The sequence below is a fragment of the Geotrypetes seraphini genome, chromosome 13 (assembly GCF_902459505.1).
Source record: "Geotrypetes seraphini chromosome 13, aGeoSer1.1, whole genome shotgun sequence".
In the NCBI taxonomy this organism is placed as follows: domain Eukaryota; kingdom Metazoa; phylum Chordata; class Amphibia; order Gymnophiona; family Dermophiidae; genus Geotrypetes; species Geotrypetes seraphini.
Window position 1 is genome coordinate 34616972 of NC_047096.1, and position 18971 is coordinate 34635942.

The window sequence follows — 18971 nt, forward strand, 5'->3', positions numbered from 1 at the left end:
TGTTACTGTAATTAAAATTTGACTGTTTCCAAATTTATCTTGCTCTGATATTTGATCATTTCAATATAGTTAGGCAATTCACATTATAGGAACAGCATATGTCCCAGTTACAGTTGTTGTACACTAAGAGTGAATCTTCATAAAGACAGTTAATATATATTAATACAAAATTATCTTTGCAGTTCCTATCTCTATTTATTTTAAGCACTCTCAACTTCATTTTGAATGTATTAAGTTATGAAATAAGGACACATGCAATAATGAAAAAGAAATATAGTTAATAGCATGCTAAGTGGAAGATTATGACAGTGTCTAGCTTCATAGACTGTTGATTGAACATGGGCAGTCTCTGAGGCATTTACTACCCTCTACTTCAGTAAATTCTCCTCCAAATGAGCCAGGAGTGGCTTTGCAGTAGAAATGGCAATGGAAAAGGAATTAAAAAATAAATTTAACACCATTAAAAAAATCTAACCTAATACTGTTACAGCTGATAAAAACCAAAATGAACCATTGAGTCTCCTAGTAAGGTGGCTAAGGCTGTAACTAATGCTTTGTATAAGTCACACCACCTCCTTTGCCTTCACTTAGGATAGCAGCTAAAGGTAATAAATGTGCAATATATTGCATACAAATGCAGTATTGCTTTCTTACTCCAAAATGATGAGGTAGAGACATATTTATTTGTGCACACATTTTGCTGTGTATAGCCAGTGCAGGAAACATTTACAGTAAGTGCATCAGTATTTCATTTGTATGATAATAAAATAGATTAGTCATTACTCCATACAAAGAAATGCAAGAAGCCTGACAGACATACATGCTTTTAAAGGGGGGGGGGGGGGGATAATTCAGAAACCTGTGGGTATTTTGCACATATGTCAGCTTCTACTCTGGATGTAATATATCATGGCAAGCAGAAAGTTAAGTCTATGCAAATTTTATGCAACATGCATGCAAATGGAGGAGATCTTGGACGCATGCATATAAAAGATTCATAGTAAGTAGCTTCTTGCACTCATGTCAGAGCAAAAATGGAAGTGTGTGCACATCAATGCCTGTTCTGCATATGAATATGATACTCAGCATTTCTAACAAAATGTGTAGCTAATATTTATGTACAAGATAGGTGCTAATACTTTTGGTTCCAATAAGTGCATAAGCTCTTTTACCTCGCATCAGTAATCTCTCCCAGGCACTTATGGCATTAAATCCTCTTTGCTAACCCTTCCATGCTGTCCTGAACCTGGCAAAAAAAATTCTCAGTCACATGACAAAAACCACTACACCCTTTTCTGTCCACTGCAGAACACTTAATAGTTTCATTACTCTATATTGTAATACAATCTGGCATTAAATCCTCTTTGTTAAACCTTATGCTGTCCTGAACCTGGCAAAAAATTTCTCACATTCACAAGGCAAAAGCCACTACACCAGTGGTCTCAAACTCAAACCATTTGCAGGACCACATTTTGGATTTGTAGGTAGGTACTTGGAGGGCCGCAGAAAAAATAGTTAAAGTCTTATTAAAGAAATGACAGTTTTACCTCATGCAAAATTGTCATTTCTTTAATAAGACATTAACTATTTTCTTCTATGGCCCTCACAGTTAAAATTTAGCATCTTTCCTTTCTCAGAACTGACACATTTCAATCACTATATTGAAAATAAAATATTTTCCCTACCTTTGTTGTCTGCTGACTTCATTTTTCTGTGCTTTTTATGGGCTCCTTTTACTAAGGTGTGCTAATGTTTCTAGTCTTTTTCACAGTTGTCATCCCCCTAGGTTAAAACAGTCCTTACCTATAGGGCAATTTTTCAGGATAAGACGTATATGCTTCACTGACCAGGAATATAAGAAACAAGCTAGGAGCTTAATTCAGATTTCATGTGAGATCTTACCCTGAATGGACCATACAGCAGGCTTACCATAGAGCCTTATATGCCAACCCTTTGTTATTACAACCTCGGCATTTATGTGTTTTATTCTATTCTGATAAGGCCTCGCAGGTAGCGGATATTATTCGCAAACACTGGCATGTTCTATCTACTCATGCAGTATTTAATGAGGGTCCTTGTGTGACTTACACAAGACCAAAAAATTTAGCAAATCATCTCACTACAGTGAGACGTTTCAATGATGGATGGCAATCTTGTGATCAATCTGGGCATAGGGCATGTGAAAGCTGTGCTGTATGAGTTTTCCCATAGTGGTGATACCTTCATCCATCCAGGCCAGTGATAGATTTACAAACTGAGAAGTACTGTAACACTACTTGCAAGTCCATGGATGTGGTTTATGCATTCATATGCCCTTGTTCCCTTATATTTATGGGATGTACAAAGTGTCAGGTAAGAACCAGACTGACTGAACATAAGCATAGGCTTTTACATGAAGTTATCACTGCTCCGATAGTTAATCATTGTATGGATAAAATGCATGTATTTCAGGACTTGAGGAGGTTGGTACTTGAACAAATATCTATTACTTGGATGGGTGATAAGAAAACCTACCTTCAGATAGGCAAAGGCAGGAGTCCCAGCATACGTGACGGCAGCAGGCAGTTGCCCAGATTGCGGGATCGGGTTGCCCAGGTGCAGGTGCCCAGATTGCGAGTTCGGGTACTAGACTGCGGGTTGCAAAATTAGGGCCGCAAGTTTGAGACCGCTGCACTACACCCTTTTCTGTCTACTGCAGAACACTTAGGGCTAGATTCACTAAGCAAACCGATTGCGTACCGATCGGTTTGCGACCTGATTTTACTCCGGCCTGATTACCTCTCCTCTGATCCAATTCCAATCCATGAATGCAAATGAGGGGAACGGCATGCAAAGTAGGCAGGGATGCGATTCACTACATCAATCTTGCAAACTGACTGGGCTGCCCGATCGACACAAGAAGTGACTGCTGAGGACCAGTCACTGAGGTCCTTTCCGACTGCCCTGCCTTCTGTTGCCCTGCTCTCTGCCCCATCTCCTGCCTGCCCCGATTTGCTCTCTGCTTCAATCTCCTGCCTGCTCTGATCTCGTGCTCTGCCCCGAATCTCTCCTGCCTGCTGCCCTGACTCGCTGTCCTGCTCTTGCCCCAAGTCTCTCCTGCCTCCCCCAACTCTCCTGCCCTCCCCCGAGCTCATGGTTTTAACCTGGGCTAGTAAAAGGTAAAAAAAAAGTTGCAGCTCTAGACAGCTCTTAGATGCATGCGCAGACCATCTACAGATGGTCTGCGCATACGTCGGGATCACACACTAGTGATCCGTGCGGTCGGAGGGAGGCGTTCCTCAGATTGCTCTCATTTAAATTTTTTTGCTCTGTAAATTAGTTGGGCCTGCATGTATCAGGAACCCTAATGGAGGTTAGTGAATCTAGCCCTTAATAGTTTCATTACCCTATATTGTAATACGATCTTCTGCGCAAATTAGCACCTGCATGTAACCCCTCTGTGCATTGCTCAGCCATTAATGTGTGTATACAAGCTACAACCCCACTGCTTGCCCTGGATCGTTAGAATGAAATATTGACACTATTTGGGGTTTTGCCAGGTACTTGTGAACTGGATTGGCTACAGTGAAGATGGAATACTGGGCTTGATGGACCATTGGTCTGACCCAGTAAGGCTATCCTTATGTTCTCATGTTCACAATTAGGCTTACTGCATCAGCATGATTTAGGCTGTGATTATTTTTCCTGCACATGGGTGAGGGTTTCAGGTACAATTAAAGCAGGACAATGAAAACTGAGAAAAGAGAAGATTGGACACTCGTGGTTGTAGCCATCATGAGCCGAGTACACAGTAAAGACAAGACACAAATGTTTACGTTTTATGTTTTTTTGTACAGTATTCCTTCACTCCCCCCCCCCCTTTTTACAAAACCGCAGAAGTAGTTTTTAGCGCAGGCCAGCATGCTGCTCCCGACAGTTCCTATGAGCATCAGGAGCAGCACAAACCATTTAGGCTGTGGGTGTGTGATTATTTAACAAGACCTGTAGTCATCCCGAGAATAGTATACAATTTTAACACATAAAACTAAGATATTAGAACATAAAACTTGTATGTTTAACAATTGTTTGTGAATCATTTTATGTATGTTTGTATTGTGACCTGCTTTAATGAAATATTTTTTTTTCAGCTGAATGTGATATAATGGAATGTAATTAAATAAAACTGACTTCTTTGTACTAGAAGTATGCATCAAAAATTAACATTAAAAAACTGACCATAGTCCACCACAACATGCCAACATCTTGAGTATATAAATATCATAAATTTAAAAAATGAATATAAAATTAGAATTATTATATAATTATAATAAATAGAATTGCTATATGACCTCCCTTGTGAAGGAGTAGTAAAAAGCAATCAACTAAGGCCTGCACTTTCTGTTTGATCAAGAAATATCTCCTCTGGGGCACCATCTTATGTAGATAAGGCTTCCACAAATGAGAGGTTGAAGATACCCTCAGGCACTACTGTTCAGCAAGGAACAAATGTGCTAAACCAATGTTCTTCAATACAAGGCCCATGAGCCAATGGTGGTACTCAGCCTTCTTGGGTAACCTGCACAACCTGCCTGGAATTCCATTGCCCCCCAAGTCTCACTCCCCCCCCCCAGTGGGATCTGGTACTTTCTCAACCTTGTTCCCAGCAGTGCTGCAATCTGGGCAGGGCAGTATGAATGAGGTACACATGCTGCCTTCGGTGACCCTGAAAGCTTTCCCTCTGCTGCAGTGTCCTGCCTACGTGGGGACAGGAAGCTGTAGTAAACCTCTGGGGCCACCAAAGGCGGGTGTTTTACTTCGCTCACACTGTCTGTGGCTTGAAGAGTGAAAGTGCAGCACTGCTGGAAACAAGAAGATTGATAAAACCAACCAACATCTCTGTCCCTCCAGGAGTTCAACTTTTCTTCCTCTCTCCTTCACCCCTATTGGCAACATGTCTCCCTCCTCTGTTATGATGTTGTATCTCTCTGTTCTTCCTCAGGGTCTCTCCCCCTCTGTCTCTTCTGTCTGCACCTCCCATAGTCCAGCATCTGCCTTTTGTCTTTCCCCTTTGGTCCAGGCCTCTCTCTCTTTCTTCTGCTTACAACCCCCCCCCCCACCATGTCCAGCATTTATTCTCCTTTCTTCTAGGTTTTCTTTGTCTCTCTCTCTCCTTCCTTCCTCCCTGGTCCACAATCTTCCCCCCTCTCTGCAGTCTTTCTCTCTCTCTCTCCTCTCTATACACTCCCAAGTCCAACATCTACCCCCTCTCCTCTGCCTTCCCTTTGTTTCAGGTTTCTCCCTCTCTATGTTCCTTCTGCTAACATTTTGAGTTCTCCCACCTTTGATCCAGATCTTTCTGTATCACTCTCTTTTGTCTTCCCCCTCCCCAGGGTCTGGCATCTCTCTCTCTCCTTAGTTCAGGGTATTTCCCCTCTCTAACCCCTCTAGTCCAGCATCTGCCCTGTCTCCCCCTCCCTTTTGGTTCAAGTCTGCTTTACTGCCCCCTCCTCAAGGTCCTTTTGTCTCTCTCTCCTCCCCCATCCAGATCCAGCATCTCTAAGGCAACCCCCATCCCGCCGGGGCCCTCATGACGACACAGCCTTACCCCGACGGGCAGGGCCTTACCTCTGCTGCTTCCCACACCCAGTGGGGTGTCTATTGCAGATTTTGGTATCATCCGCAGATGCAAATCTTACCTGACAGCCCTTCAGCAATATCACTTATAAAAATGTTAAAAAGAACAGGTCCAAGAACAAAACCTTGAGGCACACCACTTGTAACATCTCCATTGATCACTACACTCTGTCGCCTTCCACTCAATCAGTTCTTGACTCAGCCTGTTACTTTGGGGGCCATCCTGAGGGCTCTCAGTTTATTTATTAGATGTTTATGTGGAACACTGTCAAAGGCTTTGCTAAAATCTAAATACACCACATCTAACGCACTCCCTCTACCCAATTCTCTGGTCACCCAGTCAAAGAAATTGATCAGATTTGTCTGACAAGACCTACCTCTAGTGAATCCATGTGGTCTCTGGTCCTGCAATTCACTGGATTCCAGAAACTTCACCATTCTGTTTTAAAAGACTTTCCATTAATTTGCTTACCACAGAAGTCAGACTTACTGGCCTGTAATTCCCTACTTCTTCCTTACTTCCACTTTTGTGGAGAGGGACCACATCTGCCCTTCTCCAATCCTCCAGTACCACTCCTGACTCTAGAGAAGCATTGAAAAGGTCAGTCAGCAGAGCCACCAGAACTTCCCTAAGTTCCTTCAGCACCCTCGGATGTACTCCATGCCAGACCATGCTAGATGGAGGGAGGAGGGGAAGGAGAGAGAGATGCCAGACTGTGGGAAGGAGAAGAGAGATACCAGATTATGGAAAAAGAAGAAGGGGAGAGGAGAGAGAGATGCCAGACCAGGGAAGTGAAGTAAGAGAGATATTCCAGATGTTTGTGTACATTAATACTGTTAGGTTGTGGTCCTATATTTGCATAGGGTTTATCTGTTCTGCCTGTGTGACCAAGGTGAGGTGTTCTGGTAGGAATGAATATCCAGAAGCATTATTGGTGTCATTTCTCCAAATAGGAAGATATTTGTCAGCTCTCCTTCAGCCCTTTTGGACCCAAAATGGCCCTTAAAAATTAACTAAGACCACTTAAAAATTAGCTAAGACCACCGGGCTAGATGGTTAGGTACCACAAAAGCTATTTAGCATGCATGCCAACATTTCATGAGAAAAAAGAGGAACTTCCCCAATCAGAGGAAAATGTATACTAGAAGAAGAATTTAAAAAAACTAAAAACAAGGAAGAATGAGGCTTGTCTACTGATTAACAATAAATCCTAAAAAATAAATAACAAAATTGAAACCGTGTTAAATACAAGATGCAGCTTATACTAGACTAGAGTGTCAGAAACATCTACATTTTTTTGTTTTCATAAATGCATTGTTACTTAATTTCATATACCTAGCAACTTGTCCTCCTCCCCCCCCCAACTCTTAAAAAAAAAAAAAAAAAAAGAGGATGAAGATATATTTTACTAACTGGATTTCATAAATTCTCAGGAAAGAATGTTTAAAAGCAACCAACGTACTTCAGCTCTACTTTCACAATATGCAGTTCATGTTCAAACACCAAGGATTTTCCAGCTGTTTTTCAGATCTTTTTACCTGGCTATGTGGTTAGTGATTGATAGTGTTTCAAATCAGCTAACTACACTGCCTGGTAACTAGATCCATTCTACAATTGTGAAATAGTTAAGGAGTACAACATCATAAGAGCTGTGGTCTTGAAAGCAGTATGGAGGTCAACTCACAACAGTGCTTACAGGCATTGTTGGGAAAGGCAAACTTACGACAACTGCCAGGCTAAAAATTAGTGAAAAATTGGCTTAAATTAATTCAGCCTATTTTTTTTTTTCCAGGTATACTGTAATGACAATGAGGATAAATATTTAATATTTTCTCATCTCATGAGTCATGAGCTTTTCTCTCACTTAAAAAAATCTGGCATGCCCAAACTATTCAGAACATGCTTATAACCCCAATTACAAGAAAAAGTAAGTATAATACTATAGTCTGATTTGTTTAGGGACCCCCCCCCTAGTTTTTAAGACCTCTAAAGCTGAATTTTAGTTCAGTTTTGCCTATGCTGCTATTTCATACAGTGTTCTACAACTGATAAGATACAGTACCCGCAGTCCTATGCTGAACAGTAGCTTCCTAAAAATGAAACTCCAGTCTCCTTAGAAAGATCTTGGAACTGCTGCATCACATTTGCTTTAAAAACGGGAAGCTCGCTTGTGCCTTGTTTTGATGGTAGTGTGGTTAGTGATTGCAAAGCTAGAAAACACAATCAGCTAACGACACTGCCTACAAACCAAACACCAGATCTGAGAAGGCAGCAAAGGGAAATCGACCTGGGGGAGGAAGCACAGTTTTTAGGTAAGGTGTTTGTTAGAACATTTATAAAACCTCCCTTTTTTTTAGACGCTACTGAATGACTCAGAATGTTCAATTAGTATATCATGGCTGTGGCCTAGTCCATCACCCAAAGAAAAAGAAACGTTATGGTATATAATACTTCACTGAAAATATATTACTGATGAAAATCATTTTGAGTTATTTATAGTCAGGTAGAGTGGATCCTTATATTCCAAGGTGTGATTTGAACATCTTTGATCTTAAACATACAACTATGCATATGAATATAGATTCTAAAGCATATGAAGCATACAATACACAAAGCAATAGTGTTTCTAAATCTGTTTCTACTTACCCAATGATAGTGGAACTAAAACCCTCCATCATATGTTTCAGAAAATGACATTATTATTATTTTGCCTTGGAAAGGGTGAATACCAGTCAACAGAAGCAGGCTGCTATCTGTAAGGACATCTCCTAATATAAGCGAACGCTGGTCTCTTTTTTTTACTTCTAGGGCCAACTCAGGTTTGTGAAACTTTGTGTATACACTCTGTAGCCATGGACATATCTAGGTGATGTCACAACAGTCAGGTGTATAGGAGGAGCCTCACCTCCTAAATCATCTTATCTGATTTCATTGTACGAATTTCCATGGGCAGCTTTTTTAGCTCAGTGCACGATATAACTGATAGAGATCAACATTAAAAAAAAACATTATTAAAGATGCCTTTCTGTAGGCACAGAATGTGTAAAAGGTATATGAATAAAACTAGTTGGCAGCTCTGTTTACTATTTCTTTCGGCTAGCTAGCAAATCTCTTTGTAACCCAAAAGTTCTCAGCCCAACCAAGAAGAGAACGATGTGGATATGATTCAATCAATGATTTGAAATAATGTCAAGACAGAGAATCTCATTTCTGCAAACTGGCACTTAGCGAAATAACACTTTTCAGCTACAGTGGCAAATTAATGATCAGAATTTAGGAGGTTGGCTGGTTGGCCTGAGAACTTTTCAGCCCCCCCCCTCCCCTCGTATTCATAACCAACTTTTTGAAACGTGCTAAACTCAGACACATAAAAAGCCTTCAACATGATCAAATGGCCTTATCTATTCAGAGTACTTCATTGGTTTGGCTGTGGTTCAGAATTTGTTAATTGGGTTAAAATACTATATACCATATTATGTTCTAAAAGCCAGATAAATGGAGATGTTTCTGTGGATGTTTCTTTGGGTAGGGGAAATAGACAGGAGTGTTTTAATTTAGCTTTGCAACCATTGACAGCAATTAGAAATGGCAATACTATATCTGGTATTGTGATTAAAATCATGAATATAAATGACTGGCTTATGCAGATGACCTCTGAATTCAATCCCAGCTCTTTTAACTTTAGTTAATTGTTTTGCTTCTTCCTCAGCTTATCGTATAAACTGGGATAAATCAGAAGCTATGCCCATGAATACTATTTTCATGATCCATGGATATGAATATAAAGCCACTGAGAATACTAATAGGTCACAGGTTATTGAAAAAGGCCCTCTTTTACTAAACCACGGTGGAGGTTTCTATGGTGGCCCACGATGCTAAATGCTCCAATGCTCAGAGGGATTCTATGAGCGTCGGAGCATTTAGTGCTCTGGGCTGTGGTAGAAACCTCTACCATGGCTTAGTAAAAAGGGGTGGGGAGAAAAATTGGGTCACCAAGGCCCATATTCTATAAACAGCAGTGTCATGTGATTGGCACATGATCGGTGGCCAGTTTTACGGTGGCCATTGAGAACAGCACTGTTTATAGAATCTGGGCCTAATTGTCTCTTATCAAAATATATAATAGATATTCAGAGGCAATCATATTTTTTCATCTAATATTATTGATCTCACATTTGCCTACAGCCTGGCCACCCTGAGTAGACCTGCTCTTACTATCAGAAGCTAAGCCTGGCTAGTACCAGAATGGGGAACCACCTGGGAATACCAGGGGTCCTCTGTTGGGCGGCAGCAACATAGTGGAACCACACACTGTGCGGGAGCAGGCAATGGCAAACCACTCCGGTACTCTGCCTTGAAACCGCACAGGGTGGCCAACTGGCATGATCCATTTCACATTTAACCCCCCCCCCCCCTCTTTACAAAACCTCTTTACATGGTTTTTAGCACTGGCCATGGTGGTAACAGCTCTGACGTTCATAGTAATTCTATGAGCATTGGAGCTGTTACTGACACGGCCAGGGCTAAAAACCACGCTACGGTTTTGTAAAAGGGTGGGGGAGGGTAAATCTCTTAATTTTTAGTTTTATTTAGAATGAGTGCAATTTTTATCAGTATACTATACTTGACAATGTATATTCTCATCATATTGTATTGTTTTTCCAATGTTTTATTGTGTATTACAACAATAGTTTTGAAGAAATTTCTTCTCTACAACGTTCCTTATTGTTGGGTCGTTATGCAATTATAAACTCAATAAAAATATGTTAACTTAAAAATAGAAAGAAAGTGCTAAACTCAACAAATTACCTACTTCTGGAAAGTGCTTATCATTGGGGGGCTCAATCATTTACCACATCCAGATACAAAATCTGAACCCGCTTTTACTAAGCTGTGGTAGAAGTTTCTACTGTGGCCCACAGCGCTAAATGCTCCTACGCTCAAAGAATTTCTATGAGCTCCAGGAGCAGCGTTGGCGCATTTAGCACTACGGTAGAAACCTTTACTGCGGCTTAGTAAAAGAGGGCCTTAGTTTTTACAAAAGCTCACCAGTCATTCATTAACATTAACGATTAATTATAAAAACTGATTTTCAGTTAATTTGAATTTAGAAATTCTTCACTTCCACAAAAAAAAAACCCCACAAAAATGAAACAGGTGGAAAATATTTAAACTCCAAATTTACTTTCTCACTGTAAAAGCTATGATTAGCTGGTTTTCAAAAACCACAGTGACACAGGGGGTACTGAAAAGTTTTCAGTCCGACCCAGAAGAGAATGAGGTAGATATGGTTCAATCAATGATCTGAAACAATGTCAAAACATAGAATTTCGTTTCTGCAAATTGGCACTTAACACTCTTGTTCAGCTATAGTGGCAAAATAATGCTCAGAATTTAGGAAGATAGATGGTTGGTTGGGTTGAGAAGTTTACAGCACCCCCTCCTATTTCCAGCTTTGGATGCACAGAGGAATTTTTCCTCTCAATGACCTGAAATTTACTAGCTGCAAACCAAGAGATCAGGGATGTATCTTACCTTAGGCAAGAACTTTTCAGAAATGATTGGGCGTGCTAAATGCAACACAAATGATCTCTCCCTAGACACGATCAGGGCAGGGTTAACCAATAGGCCAAGTAGGCATGTGCCTAGGGCCCGATATAGTCAGGGGCGCCCGATGAAGGAAGGCACCAAAAAGCGATGGGCCCCTCCAGCATCGATCGGCAACGCGGGCCCCCCCCCCCCCAATCGGCAATGCGGGCCCCACACCGATTGGCAACCCCCCCATTGATGGAAAGTAAGACAAGCAAGCAATGCGGTGCTGCTTGCCCAAAGCTTCCCTCTGACACAGCTTCCTGTTTCCACCTGGGCACATGGTGGGATGGGGTGGGGCAGGGGGGTACTTGTGTGCCTAGGGGCCCTTGACGAATTAATCCTGCCCTGGACACGATGAAGGAATTTATTCAGTATTGGGGGTACTCAGCACTCATGGAGCTGGTACCTATGCTACTCACCTTAAAGGTCTCGGCTGGTACCTAAGTTACTCACCTTAAAGGTCTCAGGACATGGATTAAACTTGGGTTCTTGCTCCACTCAATTGCTCCTTTACCTAGAACAGGCAGCCCCTTTCTAAGCTGGCTTGAGCTAAGCAAGCCTCTCTCTATATATAGCCCTGAGCCTCCGCGTGCCTTTGCAACGGAAATTTTGAATTTGGCGCTGCGCGAAGGCCGAGGGAGGGAGACTCAGCGGGAAGGTCAGGCGCGCGTGCGGCGAACTCGCCTGGGGCATCGAACGAGGGAGGGGCGGGAGCGGGAAGTGAGTGCAGGGAAGGCTCTGCGCACGCGGCTAATCGCATACTCTGCAGCCAAGCGGAGCTGTGCAGCAATTTGGGGCGAGCCCGGACTGTGCAAGTGCAGTCAGCGCTGAGCCAGAGCAATTATATTCGGTGGGATCCAAAACTTCGGAGGGAGACTTTTGCATCCCCGTTTATGATCACATTATCCAGTTGACTATATTCCTTGCCACTACATTATTGATAGAGTTGCAAGCAGTATTATCTTGAGGCTTTAAAGGGTCTGACGTGGGAAGAGGGATTTCCCATCTCTCACCAAGGATCAGTAGTTGTGTTTTGTTGTGTGAACCGTCACTGTGCTCTCCCCTATCCCCAACCTTAAATTCTTGTTAAAGTTCAATTATTTTTTGTTGATTTTAAGATAAAGTCAATAACAAGCATTAATAAAACACACAAGTGTCTGCTGAGATTCATACAACATGTTATAAGGACACCAAGCAATTAAAAGGGTTCCCATATTTTCTCATACATGCAGGCTTTCTCGGCAATTACCCATTTCAATTTGGCAGTCCAACTGATCAGATTCCACCAGTTATTATATTCAATGCGAGAAATATGATTCCAATTTGTAAGGATGACTTTGATTACAAGGGCAATCATATTTAATAGATGTGGATTATATTTAGAGGTGGATTGAAATATTGCCAAAGATCGTCATATAATAATACTATGGGCTCCTTTTACGAAGGTGCGCTAAGCATTTTAGTGCACGCGCCAGATTAGCGCGTGCTAGCCAAAAATCTACCACCTGCTCAAAAGCAGGCGGTAGCGGCTAGTGCGCGTGGCAGTTTTGTGCGCGCTATTCCGTGCGTTAAGGACCTAACGCGCCTTCGTAAAGGAGCCCTATATGTAAGGGGTTCATCAATATGAAGCAATTATTATATAGTGTTCAATACCTTGCTCCAATAATTACTTATAGTAGGGTTAAGCAATAATAGTGGGTATGTGACTTTGTTCTATGTCACAGTACCAGCAATGATTATTTCTGGTACTATCCATTTTAGCCAACTTAACTGGCATCCACAAAATGCAAAGTTGTTAGGGAAGCTGGATTGGCCACACAGATTGTTTTGTTCAAGTAATAATAATAATAATAATAACTTTATTTTTGTATACCGCTATACCACAAACAGTTCAAAGCGGTTTACAGGAGAAGAGACTGTACATATACAGCGAAGATACAGAGAGTAATTATCAAGTGATTTGGCAACCAGTTTTCAATTACAAGGAGGGACAGGAAAAGGAGGAGAGATGGTTAGAGTTTGGTAGTTTGGCCGGGAGGGAAGGGGATAGAGAAATTTATCAAAGAGGTATGATTTGAGAGAATTCCTGAAGGATAGGTAGGATGGAGCATATGAAATGAGGATGGTCAGGCATTCATTCCATCTGCCAGCTTGGAATGAGAGCGTTTTGTCAAGGAATCTTTTGTAGACACATCCCTTTGGAGAGGGGTAGGCAAACAGGTGGGCATTGCGTGTGTGGTTGGTGCCTGGAAACACAAAGTATATCGGGGATGAGCCAGTTAAGGTTTTGAAGCAGAGGCAGGCGAATTTGACGATGACCCTTGGTAGCCAGTGAAGTTTTCTGTAGAAAGGGCTAATATGGTCTGACTTTTTGAGGCCATAGATGAGTACTGATGCCAATTGTCTAGCAAGACGTTGCTCCCAAACTTTAATAAGCCCTTCACTTCTTAGATAGGTAGCATATTGAATATGTTTACATCAGGATGACGCAATTCCTATGCTTGCTAGTATGATTTTAAATTTGTTAAATGCATCTACGTAGTTGTCTTATTAAGTTTTCTAAAAAGAGCTGAGAATTAGTAAAACAATGTTTAAATTGTAACTATTATATTGATTACTCGTCATCTTTATTTCAGATGTAAAGTTTCACGTGATCAAAACAATGTTTAAACTGCCCTAGATATCTGATATAGATAAACTGCCAGTTTACAATCTAGACCAGTTTACATTCGTTGTATGTATTTTAAATTGTAAAATCATAGTGGAAATAACTTTGTCTGATTCCATTTGATATCCATTTTGATAACCTTTCATACGCTGAGAGATTGGAGAAACTGGGTCTCTTTTCCCTGGAGAAGAGGAGACTTAGAGGGGATATGATAGAGACTTATAAAATCATGAGGGGCATAGAGAGAGTGGAGAGGGACAGATTCTTCAAACTTTCAAAAAATAAAAGAACAAGAGGGCATTCGGAAAAGTTGAAAGGGGACAGATTCAAAACGAATGCCAGGAAGTTCTTCTTCACCCAACGTGTGGTGGACACCTGGAATGCGCTTCCAGAGGACGTAATAGGGCAGAGTTCGGTATTGGGGTTTAAGAAAGGATTGGATAATTTCCTGCTGGAAAGGGGGATAGATGGGTATAAATAGAGGACCACTGTACAGGTCCTGGACCTGTTGGGCCGCTGCGTGAGCGGGCTGCTGGGCACGACGGACCCCAGGTCTGACCCAGCAGAGGCATTGCTTATGTTCTTATGTTCCATAAATTTCTCCAGTTGCTGAAATATTGTCAGTGACACTTTCAATATCAGATCATTGTTAAGACGAGTATATAATGACATGGCTGGTAAAAGCTTTATTGGAGTAGGAGCCATTGATTCTTTTTCTAGTTGTAACTCAGAGGGGTGTGTTCTGTATTGTGTCCGTATTAAACCAATGGCTACTTTGTCTTAGAATATAAGCCGTATGATAGTGAAGAAACCTGGGGGAATGAAAAAAGTGGAAAAGTCACTGGACTAAACGTGAATAGCTCTCAATGGAGAATGACCCCAACTTTGCTGGGCTGAGAACTTTTCAGTGGCCCTTCCTTTATAGAGAAGTGGTTCACAGAGAACTACATGGCTCCGTTCTATAAGCGTTGGAGTTCTTACTGCCACGTCCAGTGCTAAAAGCGTTAGCGTGGCTGTGTAAAGGAGGGGGTTAGTGACTTTCTTCTAGCAGCACACTTTTGTAAAAGTCCACCTTGGCGAAGTTTGGATGGTTTGTTTTCATAGCACTTCACTTTGTCTTTATATTTCTGAAAGCTCATATTTCAATAAATTCAGAATAAATTTTTTCTGTCTTTTGTGGTTTGAACAGTTTATTTTTCCATTCACTTAGGTACCGAAGTCCCTTTTTCAGCTTTTTTTTTTTTTTCCCATAACTGTCTTCCTCGGCTTGCCTGTCCATTTTATATTTTGTCCTTATCTATCCTGTCGAGCATCAATCCTCCCTGCCGCTATCCTGAGCTTCTCCCCTCTATGTCCCTCGGCATTCCTCTGCATCCATCATCCCTCTGCCACAATCATCCTTTTTCATGCAATGTCCCTATGTCTATCATTCCTTCTATGCCCCTGTCTCAATGCACTCTCCCCATCAAACATTCTTCTCCATGTCTGTCCCTCTTTGTGCCCAGCATTGCTTCAGTGTCACTGTCTTTGTGCTCAGTTCCTATCTAAGAACATAAGAATTGCCATACTGGGACAGACCGAAGGTCCATGAAGCCCAGTACCCTGTTTCCAACAGTGGGCAAACCAGGTCCCAAGCACCTAGCTAGATCCTAAGTAGCAAAACAGATTCTATGTTTCTGTGCCTCTCGCCACCCCTGAGCCAGCTTCTCTCTCCTACCCTCTCGTCTGCATCTCTCACTCTCCCCATCCCCTCCTAAGCCAGAATCTCTCTCTCCCCCCCCAACACCCCCAGCCAGCATCTCACGCCATCTTCCCCATCCCCCTGAGCCAGCATGTCTCTCCACAGCCAGCATCTCTCACCTTTTCTCACCCTGTCCCCCCAGTCAACATCTCTTTCACCCCATCCCCACAACCAGCATCTTTCTCACCCCTGTCCCTCCCCAACTATCATTTTTTTCACCCCTGTACTCCAGCCAGCATCTTTCTCACCCCTGTCACCATCAGCCAGCATCTTTCTCACCCCGTCCCCCCCACCAGCATCTCTCTCACCCCTCTTCCCTTCCAGCCAGTATCTCTCTGTCCTGTCCCCCCAGCCAGTGTCTCTCACTCTCTCCCCATTGTCCACTACCTCAGCAATGCCGATTCCAGTCAATGGCTCTGCAGGCTTCCCTCTACCGGGGTCCTGCTGAAGAAAAAGGAAGTGACATCATTAAGGGCAGGACCCCGCTAGAGGGAAGCCTGAATAACCCACACAGGCTTCCCAAAGATTTTGAGGCCTAAATCTCAATCGACAGAGAGGAAGTGCTGACCCGAGAGTTCTGGGTTTCTGGGCCAGAGATATCTAAGAAAAGGAAAAATTTAAATTAAATAATTGAATTATAGAGAGTGTATTTTTGGGCAGACTAGATGGACTTTATCTGCTGTCATTTACTATGTTATGATGATACCAAAAATCTGCATAGACCTCGAATAATTATGCATCCCTGGGGAATTCTGCTCAAATTCTGCATTGCGCAGTAGCGCAGAATTTTGCCAGGAGTATAGTCTTCATTTCTACCACCTCTACTGGGAGGTTGTTCCATGCATCCACCACACTTTCCATGAAGTATTTCCTTAGAGTACTTCTGAATCTGTCTCCTTTTACATAAGAACATAAGAAGTTGCCTCCGCTGAGGCAGACCAGAGGTCCATCTTGCCCAGCGGTCCGCTCCCGCGGCGGCCCATCAGGCCCACTGCCTGAACAGTGGTCTCTGACTAATTTTATAATTTACCTCTAATCCTGTCCCTATAACCTTACCTCTACTTCTATCTGTACCCCTCAATCCCTTTGTCCTCCAGGTACCTGTCCAGAACTTCTTTGAAGCCCTGTAGCGTGCTTCTGCCTATCACATCCTCCGGCAGCGCGTTCCATGTATCCACCACCCTCTGGGTGAAAAAGAACTTCCTGGCGTTTGTTCTAAACCTTTCCCCTTTCAATTTCTCTGAGTGCCCCCTTGTACTTGTGGTTCCCCTTAGTTTGAAAAATCTGTCCCTGTCCACTTTTTCTATGCCCTTCATGATCTTGAAGGTTTCTATCATATCTCCCCTGAGTCGTCGCTTTTCCAGGGAGAAAAGCCCCAGCTTTTTCAGTCTGTCAGTATATGAGAGGTCCCCCATACCCTTTATCAGCTTGGTTGCTCTTCTCTGGACTCTCTCAAGTACCGCCATGTCTTTCTTGAGGTACGGCGACCAGTACTGGACACAGTACTCCAGGTGCGGGCGCACCATTGCACGATACAGTGGCAGGATGACTTCCTTCGTCCTGGTCGTGATACCTTTCTTAATGATACCCAACATTTTGTTCGCTTTCCTTGAGGCTGTGGCGCACTGCGCCGATGCCTTCAATGTTGTGTCCACCATCACTCCCAGGTCTTTTTCAAGGTTGCTCAAGTTTACCATCATTCTATGACCCCTCCTTCCAGAACTTCCTTTCAGTTGCTCCAGAGTTTCCTTTCAGATGAAAGAGATTTGTCTCCTATGCATTTATGCCACAAAAGTATTTAAATGTCTCTATCATAATTATCTCCTCCTTCTTGCCTTTCTTCCAAAGTATATATATTGCGGTCTTTAGGGACCATGTCAAGGGCACTCAGTTTAGCAGTCACTTATGTGCAACTGTGTCTAAAGCTCTATTAAAATTTAAGTACAACCATATTAAGTGCACTCCCCAAATCCAACTGTTTGGTCCCCAGTCAAGGAAACAACTTAGTTAATAAACATTAGCAACTTTAGCACTGAACAGAATTTAGATGCATTTCTGGATTACTTTACTCAATTTACCTTTCTGATTTTAAAAAAAGTTTTTTTGTTTTTTTTCTATCACTAGTTTTCAGAATCTTTTCAGTTACGGCCCCCCAAACTTGGAATTCTCTCCCTATTCATTTAAGGGAAGAACCCAATATAGAAAAATTCAAAGGTAAACTGAAGAGTTTTCTCTTTAAAGATGCCTTTGTAAACTAATCATTTAGTCTTTGAACTAATTTTTTTTTTTTCTCTACAATTTTATTGAAGTAATTTTTTTATCTTCCCTCTCCTTATGGAGCTCCCTTATTTGTTTCTTTAACTTTTAAACAAATTGTAATTCTCATCCATCTCCTCCCTTATGTTCCTAGTTTTGTTAAATTTGTCAATAGTCTTGTTAGTCTTAGTCTTTTTATTTATTGTATTATTCCCCTTATTTTGTAATTTTATTATCATGTACATCGCTTAGAATTTAGATTAAGCGATTAATCAAATTATTATTAAACTTGAAACTTGAATACAAATCGATAATACCAATCTGTAATAGAAATTCTTTTACCCATGGAATATCTTACCAACAGAATGATTACTGCCCTTTACCTCTACCAGGCATACTATTGTGTTATAGAAAAAGCAAGCTACACTTGAACAAAAGGCATCTTTGCAGAGAGACCAGACCGGGCCAATGAGATGCTTAATGTCTCACAAACTGCAATGGAAGACTGATACAGCAGTAGATACAGTGAAAACAAACTTTGTTGGGGAAATGTTAACCACTGATTACAGTCAATTCTCAGATCACATCTTACCTGTCCTGGGTATCTGCCACTGAGTCTGCATGCCACCTGTCAGACCAGATATCTTTGGCAAGGAGACAAGGGAGGGGGGGGAACTTTCTTCCATATTACAATCCTTCTCTCTCCACTCCAGGCCACCCAACGGAAATGAAAATGACAAGTTTTGTACCGCAACTGAGGAAGAAAATCTCTTTCCAGCTGCTGATTGTGATTTATTGAGTCTCCAAGGAAAGGAGAAACCACGGAATTACAAGTGCAAGGACCAGTGCCGAGTTCCATGGAAAGTAACGTGGTTTCCCGAGTTGCTATTCAGCGGGCCTGAAGTTTCCAGAGAAACTCTGGTCTTGATTGACTCCCTCTCTTTGTGGTTCATGTCTAGGCATGCCTGGAGATCTGGGAGACCCATAATTTAATCTAAGCAGGAATGTTTGTGCTGCTTTTGGTGTCCAACAAATGTGTAGTTTGCAGATTATAAATTTTAAAGGCGCCTGGGAGAACTATACTCGTCCTCTGTCTTGCA

General features: G+C 42.0%; 1 protein-coding gene across 4 annotated transcripts in view; it reads right to left on the reverse strand.

The window, feature by feature from the left end:
* C13H11orf88 (chromosome 13 C11orf88 homolog) overlaps window positions 1-18586 on the reverse strand; it is an 81945-nt gene extending 63359 nt beyond the window's left edge. The window contains exons 1-2 of one of the 4 annotated variants that reach the window (XM_033918788.1): window positions 18464-18586; window positions 1173-1246 (exon numbers count right to left, since the gene is read on the reverse strand). In XM_033918788.1, coding sequence (XP_033774679.1) covers window positions 1173-1179 — 7 coding nt within the window. In that variant the 5' untranslated portion in view covers window positions 1180-1246; window positions 18464-18586. Of the gene's footprint in view, window positions 1-1172; window positions 1536-5990; window positions 6030-8260; window positions 8403-18463 lie in introns of those variants that run through there. The other 3 variants (XM_033918786.1, XM_033918789.1, XM_033918787.1) reach the window with 3 other exon arrangements.
* Between the last annotated feature and the right edge of the window lie 385 nt (window positions 18587-18971).